This window comes from Lissotriton helveticus, chromosome 1_1 (assembly GCF_964261635.1).
Source record: "Lissotriton helveticus chromosome 1_1, aLisHel1.1, whole genome shotgun sequence".
In the NCBI taxonomy this organism is placed as follows: Eukaryota; Metazoa; Chordata; class Amphibia; order Caudata; family Salamandridae; genus Lissotriton; species Lissotriton helveticus.
In genome coordinates, this window is record NC_136057.1 from 1651960592 (window position 1) to 1651985640 (window position 25049).

The 25049-nt window shown below is 45.0% G+C and overlaps 1 protein-coding gene across 3 annotated transcripts in view; it reads right to left on the bottom strand.

The window, feature by feature from the left end:
- Positions 1 to 25049, bottom strand: part of SLC11A2 (solute carrier family 11 member 2) — a 358374-nt gene that overhangs the window by 263203 nt on the left and 70122 nt on the right. For all 3 annotated transcript variants that reach the window (XM_078688843.1, XM_078688844.1, XM_078688845.1), the window contains exon 2: positions 21881 to 21964. In XM_078688843.1, coding sequence (XP_078544969.1) covers positions 21881 to 21964 — 84 coding nt within the window. The remainder of the gene's footprint in view (positions 1 to 21880; positions 21965 to 25049) is intronic.

Sequence of the window (25049 nt, forward strand, 5' to 3'; positions counted from 1 at the left end):
AGATTTGCCTTTTAGTTCACCAATGGCCTTGTACTCAGGGCGGGCAGGAATGTTTTGAAATAAATGTTTAAAAGGTAGATGTGTGCAAGCCAGAGAATTCAGTGGAAGGGCTGAACCCAAGCCAAGGATCTGGCTTGGCTCTACAAGCCCAAACAAAAGCCAAACTCTCAAATAAAAAAAAAAAAAGAGGATTCACATTACATTTTAAGTCACAGAATTGAAGCAAGGTGTACTATATACATGTACAAAAAAAGACAAATAGCCAGTTATCTATCATAAAATAGAGAGCAGCAACATAACTTAATCAGCAAGATACACAACATAACAGGCAATACAACAGCGGCTTCATAATTTGGACATGTGACGTTTCCCCGCGGGCCACGAGCCCCCTACCTACCCCAGCACGAACATCACCCCTCCTCTGCTCTCCCTTCCAGGAGGCGATGACGAAGCGCAGCCCTCCGGCCGAACACCGAACCGAAGCAACCATCACCGCGTCCCTGACAACGGAACACCCGCCCCCCTCCCCGAGTCAGGACCCAATCAGGGAAGGAAACGGACCGGAAGGACTTTTCCCCGACCCCGGAAGTCCCGCCTCCCGGCTGACGGCCGGACACAGAAAAGACGGAAGGCAAGACACAACCGAGGTCGGAGTATCGTGGCAGGAGATTTCGGCTGGCGTGGAGAGAGAAGAAGAAGACGAGAGCGGAGAAGCTGAGGAGTGGTCGGAAGACTGGTGGAGTCCCACGGAGGTGGCTGAAGAGCGGCCGTAACTCGGAGGAGAGTTACGGCGGAGCGCGTGAGTGCCAGTTTTCTTACTTTAGCACGTTAGGTGCAACCTGTATATAGCTAGTCCTCCCCCTGTAAATATTCCCTCTCTCATAGACACGTCCACCTTGAATATAAACCCACCTTGTATATAGAGCACAACCACTGAGCACTGTACAGAGTACAAACCCCCCTTCACAAAATCCTTCCGAGCACCCTTTCTATTTACCGCTTCTTACGTCCCCCTCTCCCCCCCCTTTTCCTCCACGGTCCTTTCTACCTCTGCACTCCGGGTTATGGTATATGGTATCCGACCTCTGGTCCGGTGTACTAACGGCTCCTTTCTGTTCTCTTACTGCCCTCCGAGGAGCCTTCCCGGTGTACAACGGCCGTCTACGCCCAAGACACAGGACGCCGCTGGACACCTTCCTTCAACAGACGACCGGAGAAGACATCACAGCACACCGGGACCCGTCTAGTGTATTGGGACTGTTACAAACACTAATAAAGACCGCTATTGCCCACTATATCCGGCCTCCTCGCCTGCTTTTCCAGCCCGCCGACCGCCCACGATCACAGGACAGTAGCCATATAATGTAACATTCAGCAGCAACGTAATATAACCTAGACTGCAGATAAATCTTACATAATATAGAAAGCAACTACATAACAGCTGCATATTACATATGTTAACATGACACACAGGAGCTTCATACCATATACAGCTTAGACCGTGCATAGCTCTATACCCTCGACTCCCGGATGGTGCAACAAACACTACCACTGCACTGACCCATGCTCCTCGGTAGGACCTTTCACCTGCACCCACTGCCACAGCACAGACACACCAGCCTACCACAAACACATCGCAGACACCATCTGAACAAAAACACGAAGCCGCATGCACCTTTCTCTACACACTCTCACTACGCAAACACACCACTGATATTTGGGAGCTCATCTCCACCCTCACGCCAGACGTCCTCTGTCACTGGAGAAAGGAAAAACCATGATGCCCTTTACTGGTTCTGGGTGGACGCTGCCGAACATAAACTATGGCAGTACTACATGTAACACCTGAGAACCACGCTACACAAGGTTCTGGCTGTCGGCTTTAAGCCCTTTTAAACAACTCCTTCCATTGCCTAGCCTCTGTTTCGCAAACAAAATTGTCCACTGAAATGTATTGTAATTGCATTTTCTTTTATAGCTTTTTATATAAAGCAAACTAGATCAGAGAAATCTGTTATCAGAGCGCTTTACATGAGCACCAGTTTCGTTACAGATGGACACATTCATTTTTTGTTAGGCACGGTGAGATTGAAGTGCTTTATGGCGAGTAGCATGCTACTGGGCAACCAAGAGTTAGTGTTCAATTCCGTGGGGATTGAGTATTGTAATAAGTCATGTGCTTTCAAGGAATCCATTCCATGCTTTTGTTCCAGTTTCTTTGGGGTATTTTAGGCTAATGGAAGTTAGGAGTGATCAATAATGGAGGTTATGTAAGTTCATGTGAACAGTTGGTGAAATGAGTAGATAGGCTTGAGGATACCAAGTATTGTTATATTGGAGGGCTATGTTTTCGAAGAAGGCGGGGTTGTGTTCTATGAAATGAGATTAAGTAGGACCGGCATGTGACTCACAGTAGGTTATACTCAGACTGCAAAGCAATGGCAATTGATACGATTGACAGCACCCTTTAACCGGTTTAAAGCTTACTTGATTTGAAAGTTGCTCGATCTGTCTGTTGTGTGTTAACAGGAACTCAGGCACAGAGTAGAATTACTATTCGCTACCACATCATCACTACTCGCTACCACAGCATCACTCTGCAGCACCACAGCATCACCACAGCATCAGTCAGCATCACCGCAGCATCACTCAGGGCTACCGCAGCATCACCCAGGGCCAGCGCAGCATCACTCAGGGCCAGCGCAGCATCACTCAGGGCCAGCGCAGCATCACTCAGGGCCAGCGCAGCATCACTCAGGGCCAGCGCAGCATCACTCAGCGCCAGCGCAGCATCACTCAAGGGCCAGCGCAGCATCACTCAAGGGCCAGCGCAGCATCACTCAAGGGCCAGCGCAGCATCACTCAAGGGCCAGCGCAGCATCACTCAAGGGCCAGCGCAGCATCACTCAAGGGCCAGCGCAGCATCACTCAAGGGCCAGCGCAGCATCACTCAAGGGCCAGCGCAGCATCACTCAAGGGCCAGCGCAGCATCACTCAAGGGCCAGCGCAGCATCACTCAGGGCCAGCGCAGCATCACTCAGGGCCAGCGCAGCATCACTCAGGGCCAGCGCAGCATCACTCAGGGCCAGCGCAGCATCACTCAACAACACTATCACAGCATCACTCAGTGCTTCTTACACTTTTTAATTACAACTTCTCAGCATGCAGCAAAGCAGCCACACTTCTCTACAGCACAGCTTAGAAACATTGGCAAACTCAATAGCTCGATCGAAACACTTATAAGGCCCCCCAATGCAAAGGCCAATAAGTCTCGTCTTTGGGACATTATAAGTGTTTAGATATCCAGCACAATATCCTTGATTAAACAACATCAAGTGTTGCATGGCTAAACACTTATAAGGTCCCAAAAGCGAGACCTATTGGCTATGCGCGTCATAATATCCTCTTAATAGCTGGTATTCAGAGTTGTCTGTGAGTGCTTTTCCTCACATAATAGACGGAGAGCAGTCACAGTCCACACGGAAAGTTTAGGCACAAGAGCAATTCTATTTATAGATTAAACGTTTAAATTCCTAGCATCTATGCTCAGTTACGGGTGAGTGATCACTGTGATAGCCTGACCTATCCCACACCTTAGTTTTTTATTAATTTTCATGATTTGATTTAGTCCTGGCAAAGCAATCGATTCGGGATCTTTTGTATTGCAGCAACTCCATATTCATTAACGACGTACACCATAATAGATCACATTGATAGCGATGAGAACATTTCGATTGAAATTTATGTGCTTATGCAGAAAAATACAATACACCATAAAATGAAAAAATAAATAGCCTTTCAGTTGCTGTCTATATGGAATGTGATGGTGTTGGCGTAGAAGTTCACCTTTCATCCTTGCTGCACTGATCCACTGCAGATATTTATGCTCAGTTAAGACGTTCAGGGATATAAATATTTTTTTAAAACACTGAAACCTTAAAATTGTATACTGCAGTCGCCTCGGTTACAGAATAAGCTTGCAATGTCATTTTTTGTTAGTGCTTCATGTTCAAGCCTTTCTCTTCATACTCTGTTTATGCCCCCTCAAAAAAATCTTTAACAAACAACTATTGTAATAGGCAGAAACAAGTTGCCAGCATTGCAAGTACAAATAAAACTGAGGACATTTTTTTATTGGAAATACTTTTTTTAATATGTTTGTTCAGTTGTATATAATGCCTTCTTGGTCATATATAAGGTAACAAAAATGCTTCTGACACTTTTTAATTAAAACTTTTCAGCATGCTGCACAACAACCACACTTCTCTACAGCACAGCTTCAAGACATTGGCAAAGTCAATAGCTCTGGCTAAACACTTAATAAGGCCCCAAAGGAGAGACCTATTGGCTATGCCAATGCTTGTTTTCAATGCTTTAAATGCTGGTGGTCTCACATGACAGTGGTGTCTGTGCAAGTGTTTTGCCCTGTTCTTTGCACTTATTCTCGGAACAAAGAAACACACACACACACACACACACACACGCACACACACACACGCATGCATGCACACACACGCACACGCGCACACGCACACACACACACACACACACATGCACACGCACGCGCACACACACACGCGCTCATACACACGCACAGACGCACACACGCACAGACGCACACACACACACACACACACACACTCGCGAGAGAGATTAGTGAGCCAGTAAATTGAAGTATGCCAGTTCTTTCTTTGTGGCTGTGAACACAAAGAGGGTTTTTTGTAATAAAAAATTATTACTAGATTAAAACATCGTAATGCATTTATTGTAAGCCTCAGCTAGGAATGGCCTGTAGTGTGTTCAACACATTTACCGCCAAGAAAGAATCTTCATTTGTCCATGTTTCAGACACCTTCCTCTCTATTCCTCCCTTGGGTTCTGCTCCACGGTTGATGTCTTGCAGAGTGCTTCTAGAGGGCACAGGGTGTGCTGGCGCTACGTTTTATCAGGGACAAGGAGGCACATGAAAGTGAGTTGTTCAACAGGAGACCCAGGGTTCCTCCGGCCCGCTTGGCAGCGCAGTGTTGTAGAAGTAGGCTAGGGGTGAGATTGCACCTTGCCTCGCTCCTGCTCCTCCTCCTCCTCTCAAAGACCCGGTTTACGTGTGTGCTAATCTTCACGTAAAGCTGCAAGCCCGGTGCATGATGGATCCTGTAGTGGCAGGTGGGGTCAGCCAATGGTGAGCTCGCTGCATAGCCCACTTCTGAGCCGCACACATCTAAGAGATAAAATGAGCACTTTGAGGAGGAGTGGACGCAACAAGGCGCAAATAACAGATCTTTAAAATAACGCACCAGATGAATGACAGGCATACACGTGCAGTCTGAAGGCGGTAGATTCGAGCCCGCGTGCCGGCCAGCGTCCCGTGAATGGTGAGGGCCAGCCCGACCGCCATCTGTTTATAGTTAACGTGAGACGCGGGGATAATTGGTAACAGATGGCACGGCTGCTCACTCTCGCAAGCCGTAGGCGGATACAAAGGTGGGGCATGCACCCACCTTTGTCCAATTGCGTGCTATCTTTCTATAAAGACGCACGCAAATCCCAATAGCGTGTGAGCACCACACGCACAAGCTTCAAGAAAAGCTGTAGCGATGCCAAGAGGCCCTCTCCTATAGCAGCGCATGCGTGCTGCGCTCTAGGCGAGACTTAAAAACGTAACATGAAAGAGGGCATAAGAAGGACATTCAAATTCCCCTCCGTACAACCTCTCCAGGCCAGTCAAAGTATCTTTATGTGTCCACAGCCCCAAAACATGATACAGAGGTGGGGCAGACCAACAAAAAGATGTGTATGGGTCAATAAAGCTCGATTTAGGTTTGGTTGAAGCTGACATGGGATTTATAAAGGGACAGAAGCATGGGTGTAACTATGCATCAGCAATGCCTTCTATATGGTGCCATGATAGCTCCCAGTTCCAGTGGCCCCGCAGCCCTAGCGGAGCAGCCCCTCCCCCCCTTCCCCACACAAGTTCCAGGGAGCCCCCTCAGCACAGTCAGTACTCTGCCCGGAGAGCTCTTTAATGAGTCTGGAGGGGGCAAATCCACTTACCTTGCAGGCGGGCCCCCCTAGAAGTGGCAACAATCCAATTAAGTCCTGTTCACTTTTCACAGTCATTTTGCTTTACATCAAAGGCAGATGCTATACTGGGTAAGAGATTGTGCAAATGCAGGACACTGGGAAGACCAAAGAAGTTAGGTTGCTCCTGTTTATTGTCACTTCTAATATTTCTAGATTTCTGAGCCAGCACACCGCTCAGACGGCTGTGAAATGGGACAATAACTTCTTCCTACTTTCTATTTACACAAATCACCCAGCCTTGGAATACTCTGTAGCGAGTCAACACTTCAAAACCCCTTTCATTTAAGGCTTATCTGACTCAACGAAGGTACTGATTATCGCACAAACAAAATTACATACTGATGTATATGTGGTCAGAGTTAATTGTAACTTGTGATTATCCCACTGAAAACAACTACTTCATGCCAAGTTTTAAATTTATAGAGTTACATAAGGCATGCTCTTCTTTTTTCTAAAATTAATCAGGAAGCAGTGCACCAATAAAGTACATGTGAACTCAACCAAAGAGAAATTTTTCAGAATCTTCTAAGACTGTTCCAGATCAGAAAGGTGATACAGCTCATGCACGGTCTGCTCCGGAGCTTGTGACGCTAGACTCTGAATACTCATCCCTAGAAACTATCTTTCCTCTCTGGCAAAGAATATTAACATTTTCCAAATGGTGTTCTTCAACATCTTTAGCAAAAATCTAAATATCATCATGGATAGCTTGAACCCCTTTAACACCTTTAAATAAAGTAGTCATAAGCTTTTGAAAAACGCCGGCAGCAGATGCCAATCCGAAGGGTAATCACAGATATTTAAATGCACAAAAGGATGTAACAAAGGTGGTCATCAAGACCCTTTAAGCGTTTGGACAATAAGACTCGACGGTAGGCCGATGTAAGATCAGAATAGAAATTGTAGATTCACCCACAGCCATCAACATCTCTTGTATCTTGGGTAGAGGATGACAGTCTCCTACAATATTCTTGTTTAGGGAACGGATGTCAGCACATAGGTGTAAACTACAAGATTTGTTTTAGCAAAGACCACAGCCGCAAACCACTCAGATGACTCAGTAGGTTGAATAATGCCATCCTTGCAAATTTAATTCAACTAATATAGTTTTCAAATTCTCTAAACCACGGTTGCCTTTTAACATTTGGTTTTCCAAATGGAATGGAAATGGTTGAAGTTAAGCATTTGAGTTGATGCCATGTTGTTCAATACTAATGATTTGCACAAAAGCAGTGAAGGAATCAAAAATGACCCACCTCTAAACCAGTGAAATAACTTCAAAATGCCTGAATGTTTCAAAAGTACATGTAGCGCAGATAAAGACTCATTGCGATCTGCGTGAAGAGGTCCAGCTTTGCGTGTAGGATTACAACAAACCTCGCCCCAGAAAGTGCTACAGTGAAGATGATCACAAGGCTCGCGCCCCAGAATGCCTTGCTGTGTAGATAATCACAAAGGCCGACCTAGAATCCACAGGGCCAGTGTCGCATAAAGGAGTCAGCAAGCATGGAAATAAGAACAAGGTCTCAGTGTGCACTGGAACAATAATGAGGCTGCCACGCGGACAAAGAACGGCGCCTCATGGAAATATTAAAGAGTCAAGGTGCTCTTTTCAAAACGGAGCGCAAGGCAGGTAACGTTGCTCAAGTCTATGTGGAAATACAATGGACGAGTTTGTGCGATCCAATGACACTGAATAAACATAGTACAGAAGGCACTGTAATGCATAAATAAAGCACTTACCCTTCAAGCATGTAAAAAAAAAAAAAAAAGGAAAAAAGGGTAGTCCTCAGCGGCAACAGTGACAGGCAAATTCCTCAGTGGGCTTTGATGAAAAGGATTATGTTACTAACCCAGTAAGCATCTGTTCTTGGCATGTAGAGCTGTAGCATAGATTCACATGCTTTGCATACTCCTACCATCTAGTGTTGAGTCTGGATGTTTGCAAGGAGTTTTCCTTCGAAGTCTTTCCAGTCACGTGGTAAGGTGACTCCTCCTTTCAGTGATAGTGCACATTGCTCCATTGCTAAATTGTTTTCCCGCAAGAGGGTGAGAATGGATTAAGTGAGTGTAGTAAAGAGATGTCCATGCGTATGTAATGTAACTAATGAGAACAGCAACAACTACAGGTGTCCGGGAGATGGGAGTGAGCATGTCAATCTACAGCTCTACATGCCAAGGACAGATGCTTACTGGGTAAGTAACATAATCCGTTCGAGGAATGTGTGCTGTAGATACACATGCTTTGCATAGACTATATAGCAGTATTCTCGCAAAGCGGTGGGTAACCAGTAGATGTAGCAGTTGTCAGAAAGTGTCTTTAGCACTGCTTGCCCTACATTGGCTTCTTGGCAGGCTAATACATCCACACATTAGTGTTTGGTAAATGTGTGTGGTGTAGACTATGCTGCTGCCTTACAGATATCAACTATAGAAATGTTACCTAAAAAGTCCATAGATGCACCTATTTTACGAGTGGAATGCACTCTAGGGAGTATAGATAAAGTTTGTTTAGCTTTTGCATAGCATGTTTGAATACATTTAACAATCCATCTTGAAATGCCAGATTTAAAGATGGGATTGCCCTTGTGAGTTGGTGCAAATGCAACAAACAGTTGCTTTGTTTTACGAAAATCTTTTGTTCCTTCAATATAATACAATAGCACTCTTCAGACATCAAGTGTGTGAAGAGCTCGTTCTGCTACCGAATCAGGTTGAGGGAAAAACACCGGTAACTCAGTTAATTTGTTAAGATGAAAAGCAGAAACGAATTCAGGGATGAATTTTGGGTCGGTGCGAAGAACTACCCTATCTTCATGATGCTGACAGAAGGGTTCTTCTAAGGTTAATGCCTGTAGCTCACCAACTCTCCTTAATGAAGTGATTGCAATGAGGAAGGCAACCTTCCATGAAAGGAATTGTAAAGGACAATTGTGTAATGGTTCAAAGGGTGGACCCATTAGTCTTGTAAGTACAATGTTATAGTTCCACACTGGTGCTGAAGGTATTCTGGGTGGTATTACTGTCTTTAAGCCCTCCATAAAGGCTTAAATGACAGGAAATTTGAAGAAGGATGAATGCTGTCTGGTTTACAAATATGCTTCTATTGCTGCAAGGTGCAAACAAATAGAGGTGTAAGCTAGACCAGTTTGCTGTAAATGCAAAAGGTAACAATTCATGTTTTGAACAGAAGCATCCAGAGGATACATTTTTATAGGGTTACAAAAGACTACACATTGCTTCTACTTAACTGCATAACAAGTTCTAGTAGTAGGCTTTCTTGCTTCTTTTAGAATATTCATACAGTCTGGTGGCAAGTTTAAATATTCAAACTCTATGATTTCAGGAGCCAGATTGCTAAATTGAGCTCCTTGGGATTTGGATGCCTGATCTCTCCATGGTGCTGAGTGAGAGACTGGAGGTGAGATGCAGTTTTTGGTGTGGAACTACTGACACTCCAACAGAGTAGTGTCCCACAGTTGGCGGGCCCACGTGGGAGCTACTACACTAAGTGTGAGGGATGTTTGCCTGAGTTTCGAACCAGAAACGGAAGGAGTGGGAGAGGCGGAAAAACTTAGGCAATTATTCCTGACCAATTCATCCATAGGGCATTGCCTTTGGATAGAGAGAGGGTATGGGAACCTGGAGGCGAAGTTTGGGCATTTTGAGTTATCCACTGTGGGGAACAGATCTATTTGTGGAAATCCCCATGGTTGAAGGCATGGAAGGATTACTTGGGGATGAAGATCCCACTTGTGTATTTGCTGCCTCTTTCTGCTGAAAAGGTCAGCAATCTGTTTACTCCTGGAATGTGCTCTGCTAGAGATGAATCTTGTGATGGATTGCTCAGCTCCAAATCTCCTGAGAGAGCTGTGACAGTTGGAGAGAATGTGTCCCCCCCCCCCGTTTTTGTATATAGTACATATCTGTCTTGTAGTCCGTGCGGACTAGGACAACTTTTCCCATGAGATGAGACTGAAAATCCTTCAGCGCTAGAAATACTGCTAGAGGCTTTAGATAGTTGTTGTGGAGATGTTTCTGTTTGTTTTCCCAGAGACCCTGGATTGTGTAATCAAGGAGATGGGCGTCCCAACCTGTGAGAGATGCGTCTGTTAGCACGATGTGTAGAAGAGGGTCGAAGAAGAGCCACCATTTTGATAAATTGTGTGGGGTTCACCACTACAGAGAGCAATGGGTGCAGCTGTCTACCAACGCTATATTGGTTAATTGACCCTGTGATTTATTTCACTAACGTGCTAAGCATTCTTGTAGAGGACGCACGAGTAGTCTTGCATGGGGCACTATAGCAATGCATGACGCCATAATTCCTAGCAGTTGCATGAAATTTCGGGCTTGTAACGTTTGGTTGGCTTGAAAGTGTACCAACAGAGTTTGGATGTTGTGAATTCTGGCTGCTTTGGGAAAGGCTAGAGCTATGCGAGTGTCGAGAGTAGCTCCCAGATAAGACTATCTGTGATGGCTGCAGGTGAGATTTATCAACACTGACCGTGAAACCCAATTGGTGGAGTAGATCCAGTGTGATCTAAACGTGTTGTAGACATTTGCGATACGTGCTGGTTTTGATGAGCCAGTCGTCTAGGTACGGGGAGACGTGAACGTGTTGTCTTCTGAGGTAAGCTGCTACATATACGAGGCATTTGGTAAAGACTCTGGGAGCAGTAGTTACTCCGAATGTGAGCACTTTGAATTTGGAGTGTGTGCCTGCTATCACAAAACTGAGGTATTTGCGATGAGCTGGATGGACTGGAATGTGAAAGTATGCGTCTTTTAAGTCTAGTGTGGACATAACGCCTTGCTGTAAAAGTGGAAACACCTGTTGAAGTGTTACCATATGGCAGTGTTCTGACAGTATATATCGGTTTAACATTCTGAGATCCAGAATCGGTCTTAAGGAGCCATCCTTCTTGGGGATTAGAACATAGAGAGAGAGTAAACCCCTGAACCTTGGTACTGTAATAGAACTGGTTCTATGGCTTCCTTTTCTAAGAGAGATTGCACTTCTTATTTGAGTAACTGTTTTAAGTGGTCTGGCAGCAGTTTGTGAGAGCCAGGTGGAATGTTTAGAGGGTTGGTGGCAAGCTCCAGGCTATAACCATGTTGGATAAGTCTAATTACCCATTTGTTTGTGGTTATCAATTGCCAAATGGAGAGAAACCGTTAGTCTCTTCCCGATAGGTGTTAAGTAATCGGGGGGTGGGCAAGTCAATGCTTATTGGGGGAAGGGGTGTTGCGCCTTTACCCCTACCTTTGGAATTATTTCCCCTATACCATCCTACATAGAAATGTCCAAAGGAAAAGGATTGGGTGTTGCCTTTGTAAGGGGAAGTATTGGGTCTGAGGATATAGTTTTAGAACCTGCTTGATAAAAGGAGCGGAGAAAGGTGCCTCTATTTGAAGGAGACTGTAGTGCTCCCATGGACTTTGCCACTAAAGTGTCCTTTTTCATCTTTTCAAGAGCCTGATCTACCGCAGGACCAAAAAGATGTTCCTTGTCAAAGGGGGTATTTAGGATAAACTGTTGGACTTCAGGTTTAAATCCGGAAATCTGAAGCCATGCATGCCTTATAACAAGAATGCTAGTATTAACTTCTAGAACTGCTGTGTCTGCAGCGTCTAGAGCACACCTCTGTTTGAAAATAGCCTGCCCTCTTTAACCAATTCTTGAGCTCTAGCCTGGTGTTCAACCGGGAGATATTGGAGCAGTTGCTCCATTTCGTCTCAGTGTGTTCTGTCGTACCTAGCTAGTAGGCCCTGTGTATTCGCGATCCGCCAGTGATTAGCAGTTTGAGCAGCTACACGTTTCCCTGCGGGATCTATGAGCTCTGATTCTTTGTCTGGGGGAGGTGCTTCAAATAACAAGTCCTCTTCTAATGACTCTTTATGTAACGCTACCCCATGAGTTCTTGAGAAGGTGGATATGGCTTTGCAGGGTAACGGTCTGGATCGGTGTTTAATGGAGGATCAATGGTGTAATTGTTCCATGGGTCTTCAAGTAACTGAGCATCTTCCTCATCAATATCATCCCCCCCAGGCTGTGAAAGTGGAGATCTATGAGGTGTAATGTATAGGAGATCTAAAGAGGTGGAGGGAATGCCAGGGCAGGATAAGCAGGGCTGGGAGCCATGTCCTTTTTCTTCAAAGGAATCTTATAGTGAGAGTCTTTGGAAGGAAGCTTGTGTTTAAGAGGAGATTTAGCATGAATATGTTCTGTATGATATAAGAATAATAAGCAAGCTTGTAAAGCACCGGGTTACACACACTGGTGTGTCCCTTTGCTGCAGCACAGACTCGTGAAGTGACAAGGGGCAGGACCCAAGACGTGGGCCTTATACACGGGAGAGCCATGTTTTTAATTGCCTCTGGAAGAGTGACTCCTATTGTTCAGCACGTAGGAGGAGAGGGAGTGTATTCCAGTGCTTAGAGGCCAGATATCTGAAGGAACGGGCTCCCATTCCTGCTCTTTTAACTTTAGGGATCTCGACCAAGTAGTTCCCAGTTGATCTCAGATGACAAGGCAGAGTGTAGGGGGTGAGTAGATTTTGTAAGTAGCTAGGGCTTTTCCCCTGCATGATGCGGTGGCTGATACACAAGGTTTTGAGGAGTATTCTCTCCTTAAGTGGTAGCCAATGAAGAGAAGAGAGAGCTTTCCTAGTGGAGGCTCTCCTGTGAAGCATCAGAACAAGGCGAGCAGCTGCGTTCGGAATGCATTGAAGCCTGTGCAGGCATTTGTTAGTTGCTCCTAGGTATAGAGCATTTCCATAATCCAGGTGGGATGAGACTCACGCATGGACTAGGTTTTTCCTCACTGAGATTGGGAGCACATCCAGAGTTTCCCTAGTACCCTCAACACTCCTAAGCACTTCCCCGCCACCTTTTTGGTGTGAGCTTCAAAGGAGAGATTGAAGTCTAGCCATACGCCTATGTTTTAACTGGATTACTTGGCGCAGGGGTGGGGCCCAATATTTGTGGCCACCTCGCCGATGACCAGATCGCCGGAGATTTTTCTACCACTAGAATCTGTTTAGCTGAGATATAATTTTAGGCAGTTTATCATCCAAGAAGATCGGTCTTGGAAAAATTTGAGGCAACTGCCTCACAGGATTGTGACAGTATTGTGACAGTAAGGCCACCAATTGCGTGTCGTCTGCATATGACACAATGGTGATACTGTGCCTTTCTATAATCTCTGCTAATGGGGCAATGTAAAGATTATAAAGAGTGGAGTTCAATATGGAACCTTGAGGGACCCCTTGGGATAGCGCAATACTTTTGGAGTAATGTGGTCTTTGGGCCACCTGAAAGCTCCGGTCCTGCAGGAAGGCAGCCATCCAGTTTAGTGCCATTTTGTCCAACCCGCCTTCCCTGAGACCCTGTCAGAGCAGCTTATGAGACACATTGTCAAAGGCCGCACTGAGGTCTAAAAGGATCAGTGCTACCGTCTGGCCGTCATCTGCAAGTCTGCGTATGGTCTCTGTTTTCAGGAGCAGCGCAGACTCTGTGGAGTATGTTGCCCTAAAGCCCGATTGTGAGGGGTGAAGTAGGGCGTGTTGGAAAATATGGGCGGTAGGTTGCATAGTAACCACTTTTTCAGCTATTTTGGCAAAAGAGGGCAAGAGTGAGACATTGCGGAAGTTCTCCAGGTGATTTGAGTTGGCACCCGGTTTCTTTTTTATGGGGAGGACAACTGCTTGCTTCTACCGCTTAGGGACCACGCCAGCAGCGAAGGAGAGTTCAAGGAGCTGCCTGAAGTAGGGTATTAGGATCTCCATGCCATCTCCCATAATTTTAGGTGTCATGGGGTATCTGGGAGAGCTGAATTTAATATTCAAGGCTATGCCTCGGAGATCTTCACAGGAGGGAGGATCAAAGCTGGAGAGGCGGTTTGCCTCCTTCATGATTGTTCCTTCCGGTTGACAGGAGATCCCATATATATATATTTAAATAGGCAAAGAGGAGGAACCTTCTTGTACTCCAAAATTCTGTGAACTGAAGACTGCAAACTCGAAAAAGTGGAGGGCTGATCCAGACAATCGTACCACTGCAGCCAGACAATGAGTCTTTCACGGTTGATCAAATGGTGCACGGTCTAACAGCAGGAAGGATCCCTGTTTACCAGCAAAATGGAAGGTAAACAGTTCATCCATAACTGCTAAGCCCATCATCTCTGTGCTGTGGTAAAGACGGAAACAAACTTATGCCCATTTAAATAGTTTGAGGCGGCACATATGGTAGTGCTCCTTTCATCTCTCCTGAACTCCAGCTACAATTTCCAATCAACTCCTCTGAACGGACCCTGTCCATCAGACACTCCTTGGCACAAAAGTATAAAGTTGGAGAGAACAGAAGCATCTGAGTAATTGCAGTAGACCGTGATGTTGGCAGAGTAAATGGGTTGCATAGTTAGGAGTGCCTAACCTAATACATTTTTCACATGTAGTGGTGGTTGGAGAGGCTGGGATTGTTAAATAGGTGGCAGATTATAAGCCTGGCAGGTATCATTGGAAATAATTTTTCGAGGAGGAAACGGGAAATCGAAAACGTATTGTTAAGAAATAAGGGAGATGACCAGACACCATTTGAATGGAAAGTAGATGACAGGAGTGCATTGGGATTACAATAAACAAGGCACCAGAAAAAGAACATGTAGAGGAGGAGTACTCACACTGTAACTAAGAGAAGGGGAAGAGAAAATTATCACATAACGAGGCAACATTCAATCTAAGGGCTTGATTTAGATCTTGGCGGGCAGATTACTCCGTCACAACGGTGACAGATATCCAGTCTGCCGAAATATGAATCCCATAGGATATAATGGGATTTATATTTCGGAGGTCGGCATACCCATCACCGTTGTGATGAAGTAACTAGTCCTCCAAGATCTAAATCAGGCGCTAATACAGGGACGCATATCAACTACTGAAAAACATCAGGAATGGGGACAGGAAATGGTAAACTAAGAGGATTTACAGGAAATGAAACACAGATGAAAGGATGAAGCTCTGTGCTACAATGACATTGTGTTGTTCTGTAAACAAGCAAAGATTAGCAAAGCCAATAGGTCTCACCTATGCAAGAGCTTTGCCAGTGTCTCTTAGCCATGTGTAAAATAGCATTGCTGCTGTTCAGCATGGCTAGAAGTTGGTGGTGTTGAGGAGAGTGGCATAGAGTGGAATAAGGGTGGAGTAGAGTGTTGTGGATTGGCAGAGAGTGTCTTTGGAGTGGCATTGTGTGGAGTTGCGTAGAGCGGTGTAGGTTGGAGTGGCGTAGAGTGAACTGGTGTAAAGTGTTTCAGAGTATAGTGGCATTGAATACAGTGGCATTGAATTCAGTGGTGTAAAATGCAGAGTTATTGAATTAAGTGGTGTACATTAGAGTGGTGCATAGTAGAGTGGGGCAGAGCGCCGCGGCACAGAGCAGAGCGACACAGGGCAGAGTGGAGCAGAGCAGAGTGGCGCAGAAGAAAGTATAGTGCTGTAGATTACACTGGGGTAGCGTGGAGAAGTGCCGAGTAGGGTGGCGTAGAGTTCAGTGGCAGAGAGTGCAGAGTAGAGTGGCAGAGTACAATGGTATACAGTGGAGTAGAGTGGCGTAGAGAGCAGTGGTGTGGAGTACAATGATGCAGAGTACAATGAGGCAGAGTACAGTGCAGTGACAGAGTGCAGTTGTGTTGAGTGCACTGGCGCAGAGAGAAGTAAAGTGCAGTAGTGTAGAGTAGATTCTTTCAGAGTAAAGTGAAGTTTCGCAGAGTGGAGTGGTGCAAGGTAGAGTGTAGTTGCGTAGAGTGGCACAGAGTGTAATGACAGAGTAAAGTGGTGCAGAGAGCAGTGGTGTAGATTAGAGTGGCGTACAGTGGATTGGCGTAGAGTGCAGGGGCATAGAGTGGAGTCTTATAGAGCAAAGTGCACTGGTGTACAGTGTATTGGCATAGAGTACAGTGGCGTAGAGTGCAGGGTTGCAGAGTGGCGTAGAGTGCAGTGTTGAGAGTGGCATAAAGTACAGTAGAATAGAGTGGAGTTGTGCAGAGTAGACTGGTGTTTCCTAGACTAGACCCCTAACTATAAACTACACCAGAAGAGTTCAGTGGTGTAGAGTAAAGTGGAAGACTGCATTGACATAGAGTAGATGGTACTGGGTAGAGTAGAGAGCCATAGTGAAGTGGAGGAGAGTGCAGTGCTGTGGAGCGGTGTGAAGTGCAGAGTGGAGTAGAGTGTAGAGGTGTGGTGTAAAGTGGAGTGGTGGAAGCAGTGCGCTACCATACCATGGAATTATATAAAATATATTTTCAACTGAAATGACCATTACATTTGCAGAGACATACACTTTTACTAATAAAACGATATAATTCACAGACGAAAATGTGTGGAAATTACATCACCTCAGTGTAATGATTTGTTTTGATCATATTAAAGTATTTGTTTACAACACACTTAAGAAATAAAAAACGTGCTAATTCTAATATTCTGAAATATTTACACAGTTCATTTAAATGTTGTTCTGTGTTAGAAAAAATGTGACGAGATAAAAACAAGATTTACAGATCCATTTAAAGAAAGGGAGTGCTTGGAAGGAAAAGACAAAGGAACAATAATGGGTATGGCTCTTAGCAATAAGGCTGAGCCCTTTAGCAGAAAAACAACCACAAATGCCAATAATGATGAACAATTATTAAACACTTAAACCGGCGCAAAAGCTACAAGTCAATGTACACCGTTAATATTCAATAGTGTTTATTATTGGAATCAGATTTAAGTCCACATTTTTTCTTTTTGAACAAGACGTATCTTTATATATAAAAAACACCACACTAGACAATTCAAAAGACAGAAAAAATTTGAAAAGAAATTACACCAGATCACACAATGACCAGCCCACACTTTAGTTTGTCACAACATTTGCATTCATACGTCTGCAATCATACCACATTCCTCATTCATCAACACCTATCATTCATCACACATACTTCTTCCACCTCCTTGGTATTCCAAGGGATTCTTGTCCTCTCTAAAGATACACCAAGTAACAATCAACAAACAATTGTATTTTCCAAATATATTAGTCTGGTTGTGCATTTTTAAACAGTCTTTGAATTAAACAAATGCACTTGCGATTTGGTATGATGCACAACTAAGTTAGACTAAAAATGTTCCCTTGTTTGGTGATTGTTCCTTGGTGTATCATTAAAGAATTCAAGAATCCCTTGGAATACCAAGGAGGTGGAAGAAGTATGTATGTGTGATGATAGGTGTTGATGAATGAGGAATGTGGTATGATTGCAGAAGTATGAATGCAAATGTTGTGACAATCTAAAGTGTGGGCCGGTCATTGTGTGATCTGGTGTAATTTCTTTTCTAATTTTTTCTGTGTTTTGAATTGTCTAGTGTGGTGTTAATAATATATATAAAGATACGTCTTGTTAAAAAAGAAAAAAGTGGACTTAAATCTGATTAAAATAATAAACACTATTGAATAGTAACGATGCACATTGACTTGTAGCTTTTGCGCCGGTTTAAGTGTTTAGTTATTGTTAATCAGTATTGGCATTTGTGGTTGTTTTTCTGAAAGGAAAAGACAGCACATGGCATTTGACCTCGGTCTTTGAATGTTCAGCAAATGTGACGAGATAAGAACAAGATTTAAGACTGTTACAGAAAACGAGTTTGTGGAAGAATACTGTAAATACGGTTTAGGCAAGGATGATCGAATTGAACCTGGACTGCCTAAAGCAAATCAAGCCACCAAATGGACAGCAGAAAAGATGAGTTACAAACCACTAAGTTAATCGCAATGCATTGCTAGGTCAACTTTCGGAAAGTCCTCAAGATGTCTTTAGCATAAGCAGACAGCTGCGCTGTCTGGTAGGCTGGGACCTAAAAAGGAGATCAACATGAGCATTCTCCTGCTTAAGGACACTGGCCTGGGTCTTCCCGTCCAGAAAAGTTGTACATTGCAGTTTCCCACTCACGGTTCGGTGCAATACCTAAGAGTAGGTGTTTCATCTACTCGCTTTGCTGCCAACTGGAGGGCAGGGGGTCATTCATGGGGCATTACTCAGCATAGTTGCCAATCAACTGTTTTCTTGCTCATGCTTTCTGCCTGCTGCCTCCAATACTACTCTGAACAATCACTTGTTAGGCAGCTCTTTACTTTGGCTACATTGATTCAGATGCAGCCATTGATGTTCAAGTGGACACATGGGAACTTTATGGCTTGAGAGGTTTGAAAAATAGTTCATAGCCACATGAGACGGGGCTTACACCATAAGAAGATTCTTTCTCTCCATTTGCATAGTAGAGGTCAATCAGGAAGTGTTAGGGAATTGATCACATCGTTGTGGTCTGCACCATTACTAAGTGTATACACGGACTACAGGTTAACACAGGTATTGAACGGTTCACCCCATGGATAATTAAACCATTGCCTGGAAACTAATTGTTAACCTGCATGCTAGGCAGCTTCGCTAGCACCTGTGCCTTGGCAAGCAGTGGCTTCAGAACCTCTACAAAAGCAGACATGTCTTGTCCCAAATGAACTGTCTCACAGATTCATGCCTCTTGTCACGCATCTTAACATCAGAACCACAGCTGGCTAGTGTCTCTAAAACTTATATGGCACGTCAGCCGTCCATATTGTTGAAGTTCCCACTGAACAGCAGCTCCTACTACATTCTGTTATCAGGAATAGTAGGCTCTGTGTTTGTGTTCTGACATACCCAAACCTTCTGCCATCCTGCGCCAGTCTCCATGCTGCTGCATGTGGTGCTCTTAATATCAACCAGTCTGTTAATTGACCGTGCTGCCTTTACCTAGCCCTTATGCCCATTGATAATGTTCATTTCAGGATGCCGTTCTCCTTTATCTTCAAGACCACTGATTTTGTTTGTAACCCTTATCATCCCATTTCAACATGATGCCAACACACTCTACTAAACTATACCAGAGCGGAACCCATGGTGCTGGCATCACTGAAGTATTGACCGTGTAAATCAAAGTAGTAAGATTAATTCCGCCAGCCTGTGCCATGAAAGTACACCATCTCAGGTCCTGCTGCAGAGACCGTATAACCAGTGTAGCACCAGACTGCTATTATAACTGTAGGTGCCAAAAATTGATGGGCCTGCGAATGGTCCTTCCCGTAACATAGCTGAATGACCGACCCACACAATAATATTTATCCCAGAGTAAAGTCCCAAAAGAGGCATCCAAGAATGTCTAGGATTAGAGAAGACGAAGGAAGGGATTTAAACAAAAAACTTTATATAAGGGACAGTACTGAGACTTTCTCATCGGACATTCTCCAATGAGGACTGCTTCAGCACACTTTCCCCCATAAAAAGAATAGTGAAGGAAAGATGTTGGTCGTAGTAAGGTTACTGGCTTTAAAGAAAGAGATAATCAGTCAGCACAGAATTTATCTGGATAGAAGAACATTTATCCTGACAACTTTTTTTTCTCTTGCAAGGGCAAGTTTAGTAATTTATTAGAAGGAGGTTAAGTGGAAGTGGGGTGTTGAGGTGGTTAACTATGTACCAAGGCCCTTTTACAGTGAACTGATGCAGGATGAAGGAGAACATAATCAATTACTCAAACAAAGCATTCTCACTTGCTTCTTGTGACTGAATTGAGACTTCTACCAGCCCTGTTCATTGCTCCAGAGTCCTTTTGGAATCCCCATCTGCATCCTCATTCCTCTTCGGATGTTATGGCAAAAACACTGCTCTCCGTCATTTCTTTCGGGTTTGTTTATTGAGAATCTGAAATGCCTGCATACAAGTGTGACCTACTTCCTAAGATTCATGAACGATCTACGGATGCGAGCAGGCAGGGGACAGTCGGCCATATTGGTCCTCCTTGACCTGTCTGCCACATTCGATACGGTAAACCGTGGGATTCTCTTGTGCAGGCTTAACCCCTTGCATGCTGCCGCGATTCTGCGCCTGTGCGGCAAAATCGCGAGTGGGTGGGTTTATGACGGCCCCCAGCCGTCATCAGCACACGAGTGCCATAGTGCATGACGGATGGGGGCCATCATCAGCATGCAAGGGGTTAAAGGGGTGGGAGTGACAGGCCCCGCCCTCAAGTGGTTTCACTTCTACTTATCCAATAGACAACAGGCAGTAGCCCTCCCCGTTTCGGTCTAGGTTCTTTAACATACTACATGGTGTTCCGCAGGGATCGGCAATAAGCCCTATCTTATTTAACATTTACATGAGCCCTTTACCTACCATCATTAGGTCTCATAATGTTAATTTAGTAAACTATGCGGATGACACCCAGCTTATCCTGTCTCTGGAGGGTGAGCACTCAGTGTCCCTAGCAAACTTTCATGCGTGTCTGCAGGATATAGCCACTTTGCTCAGGGAGAACTCTCTCCAATTTAACTCTGAGAAGACAGAGATTTTGTATTGTGCAGTAGGGAGAATTCCTTCTCCACTTCCCTTGAACTTTTGGCCAACCTCCTCCAGTGTCTCTATGGCTCCCAGTAATGCTGTACGCAACTTGGGAGTCATGTTTGATAACAAACTGACACTAGAGAAACATGTCAATAAGACAGTTGGAACTTGCTTCAGTCTGATTAGAGCATTCCGGAAAATCTTTCCGTTGTTCTCGTTGGAGGTTAGAACGTTGATAGTCCGGAGTACTATTCTTAGCAGACTGGATTATTGCAATGCTTTGCTCTTAGAGTCCCCGCAATATCTGATTGATAGATTGCAGAGAATACATACCATGGCTGCAAAATTAGCATTAGGGCGATCACGCCGCTCCTCTGTCTCCCTGGAACTCTCTGATTTGCATTGGCTGCCAGTCCTGCAGAGAGTACAATTCAAGGCCCTATGCATAATGTTTATGGCCCTGCATGGACAGGGACCCAAACTTCTACAGGAGAAATGTATCTGGTATGCTCCACCCTGAATGCTTCGCTCCTCCTCGGCAAATCTGGTGAGGGTACATAGAGTCAAGAAAGCTAAATCAGGAGGCACGGCAGCCCCCTGCCTTTGGAATAAACTACCATCGGAAATCAGACACATAGATAACCTTCTGCAGTTCAGGCAAAGGGTAAAAACTTGGATTTTTCCCCGGATGTGCTCCCTGGTGTCCTGTTAGTTCTGCCTGACAGGAGCTACAGTTCTTTTACACTCAGTTTACTTTTTATCACAGCGCCAGGTTACCCGTAGGGTGTCAGCTGCGCTTTATAAGCAACTATAATAATAATAATAACAACATTGGAAAGGAGACTGGTACCGAGAGGGCGTAACAAGGGGAACAGGAGGAAAACCAAAATGTCACTTTTCAGATGGAAGAAAGACTTTAGACGAAGGGATCGAAAAAGTAAGGCAGCTAAAACAGGGTGCCACCCACTATAAAAGAAAGCCTAAGTTCAAAATGACAGATATCCAACTGACCAGGTGCAACGCATACACCCCTCTTTTGAACCAATTAACCCGTTTACTGCGGCTGCGATTTTGCGGAAGTGCAGCACTTCCTGCAAAACGGGCGTGGCCGCGTCGGCCATTGGCAGCACTGGGGAGGTAGTGGCAGCATGGAAGGGGTTAAAGGTCTAGAAAACACTGACACTTCTAAACAGAACACAAGAACCAAGAAAGTATACATATTCTGATGGATAAGCCTAATCCACGCTCCTGTTTAAACGGTAGATAAATCCACATGTTCACAGTCAATGTGCCAGAATGCTTTTCTATTCAAAACAAATCTGCAATTATTTGCTACCACGCTATCCTGAAAACAATTAACAATAAAATATTAGTTTTGCTTAATTTTACCATCCAGCTGCTCCCACTGCCTGTCCGGCCCCATGGTGTGAGTGGACAGAGAAGTCTCACGCTCTTCGGAGTTCGCCACATCCACTGGAAAAGAAAAAAAAATTTTTTAGGGCAAAGTATGCATGTTATAAAACACACAATAGTCATGCCGCGAAAATGGTTTTCACAGACTCCGAATCCTAGAGCAAAAATCCATTCTATAATAACAGGAAAAAACAGACCGCTAGTACAGGAGACTTTCTGATTACTTTATGTTACACATGCAGGAGCGCTGTCGGAGGAAGTCACCGTAACGCTGCTGTTGCAGTACGCAGCTAATGGCCCACGGCTGACCGAGGCACCATCCTGCCTGTTTCTACTTGCCACACACCCCACTTGTCTGCCCGCCTTCTCCACGGACCACAGTACACCATTATACTACTCCCTGGAGTTCCGGCAGCCTTGCTCTTGCTGAGGGTGTGGTCAAACTCCTACAGTTCGACAACTGCTCATTCTACTATTCCACCATTTATTTTGGCCATCTACCCCATGGATCTTCCGACACCCCATGCCTGAGAGGCCAAGGCTGGGAGTGGGTGAAAGCGCCCTGCAAGTACCACGCATCAGGCGTTAGACTAACGCATTCCAGTGTGGTGGTCTGCATCACCGTACTGAAATGCATAGTCACGCATAATCACGCCTCTTGAGCTGTCAAGCAGGAGCGCTAGTAACCATGCACCAGAAGAACTAAAGCTGGAGGAGTGGTAGCACGCAGTCCGCGCTGCACCGGGAGCTGACTCAGTCTACAGCTGTAGCTGCGACTCTGTCACAATGTAACAACAATACTAAAATTTACGGCGGGCCGTGGCGTAGCATATGTGATACATTCATGACTGCCGTGAAAGTTACTAGTGGGTCGGGAGGTCAGGAGGAGTTAAGGACATACACTTTAATAGGCGCCATGGGATGTCCTGCTGCCACCAAGGTGGCACCAGCAGGTCATGAATAAAATTTCGGCAGGCTCGCATAGCGCTGCATAGTGGTATTTTACGTAAGAAAGGATGATCCAGCAACCAAAGGGAGACGAGGACCCACAGCACCGGGGCGGCTGCAGCTGATGCAACCTCCTGCGGCGGCCGCGGCGCTGGAATTGCACATCCCAGAGCACTTCAGTCTCTCCACGCAGCTGCTGAGCCTCAGAATAAATACGGAGCCCTTGCGGCCATGATGAGTGGCCGTATGAATAGCTGCGCGCCTCAAAGCAAAGTGAGTGCCTAGAGTGAACTCTCACTCTGCTTGAGCTCAAAATGTGCTCTACTTGAATAGCGCTACCACGCGGTGACAACACTAGTTGGTGCATGTCCAACAAAGTGCTTTTAGCACGGCCACCGGCAGGGTTGGATTGGGATTAAAAAGTGGCCCACATTTGCATATTGACTTTCCACAAAACACAGCTTCTGTGAAATGTTATAAAAAAAAAAGGGGGGGGGGTTAAAAAAAATGCACTGATTAGTTTACACTGGTGAAACACAGCAGAAAAAGAGTTAGGCCACTTCTGCTCAGGCCCCCTGCCTCCGCGCAATATGCATACATTAATGGGCCGGCCGAGCGAGAGAAAGGGAGTCACACCTCTGCCCGTTGATAAAAGGGAGGTAATGGATGCCCATCTACCTCCACAAAGGCCACTCAGGCACCCACTGGGCAGCTGGCAGTATCCAAAGAACGCAGAAACCACCCAAATCGGCCCCTTCAGACTGCTAAAAAAAGCAGCCAACAGCTGGAACTGGACACCGGCCCCTCGGGCATTGCCCGAATGCCCGCGTTACCAATCTGACTCTGGCCACCAGCGAGCGTCAGTTTGGCAGGTACGGGTATATAAAATTGGGATAAGTTCACCCATGGATTCTATGCTCAATTTAGCAGTTCCTCCAGCTCGAATGGGATTGTATCTTACCACCTAACTTAGAATCAAGACTGTAAATACTTCTTTTTACGGGTTTTTCAAATCGCTGGGTTGGTCTCCCTTTGCAGTCAGTGGAGAACACTTTACTTGTGGTCTGGGGTAAGACATTGCAGTCCGGCCCCGGGCCATGTAGAGTGCCTGGAGGCAGGCATCTGCAACGAGATGTATGCAGCTGCACAGACAACTTTCTGCTCTGATTTTACAGCATAATGACCATGATTCTATGTCAGGACCGGAGCTCCGATTATGCTTTTCTCTCTTCGCTTTATTCCATTACAATTTTTCCTGCAGCCAGAAAAGCCATCATTTCAGTTATGATATTTTTTCTCGTTATTTCCGGTTTTGTGGAAGAAAACGATGAAAGTATGGCTCTTCTGGCTGCTGGAAAAATTGTAATGGAATAAAGCTTAGAGAGAAAAGCATAATCCTCGCCTCCGTGTCCTTAATAGAATTGAAACTTATCGTTACTTATGCTAGGCAAATTTCGATTCAGCAGCACTGCACACAGGACCAGCATGCAGCGAGAACACAACGTAACCTAAATTAGGCCCTGTGCGTCTTAACCCGTATATCATTTCTTGTTAAGATGAGGGATTGTTTTTTATCATTGTTTTTTTATCTTCTGCTTCTCTCTCTCGAAGTTCTCTTCCAGCACTTCCCGCTGCCCCCTCCTCAGGTAGGGTCCTGTCAGCAGAGCCTGGTGTTGTAGTAGCTATGCGACAGGCGGAAGTAACTAGAACGTTTAGTTAAAGGACTAACTGACTGGTTAATTTATTCTAATCATTTATGATATAAATGAACAGTCCAACAAATGGCTTTAAGCGCGGCCAAAGGCATTAGTTAAATGGAAAACAATGACAACATGATCTCCAATTAACAGGAAATTGAAATAATTATTCATGTTCTCAACATATATTAATTTATGATATTTAAGCCGCTGGTGTTAGTTAAGTCAGCTGAGAAGATCCCTGTTGAGGGGCCTCAGTGCGCTAGCGTGCTGTGACAACATAGAGATTATTTGTACAAATTAAAATAGTTTCTTTTAACACCCTGGTAACTTTCTCAACAAACCGGGCCCCCAGGAATTGCTGCTGCCGACGGGTGCTGGCTAAGTTAAATTACAGGAAGACCAACACCTGTGTTCGGCTTCCTGACTGACATACAAGTGGAGGTGAGTAGTGCCCTTTGATTTCTGGTGCCTTGCAGCAGTTTTAAAACCTTTCTGGG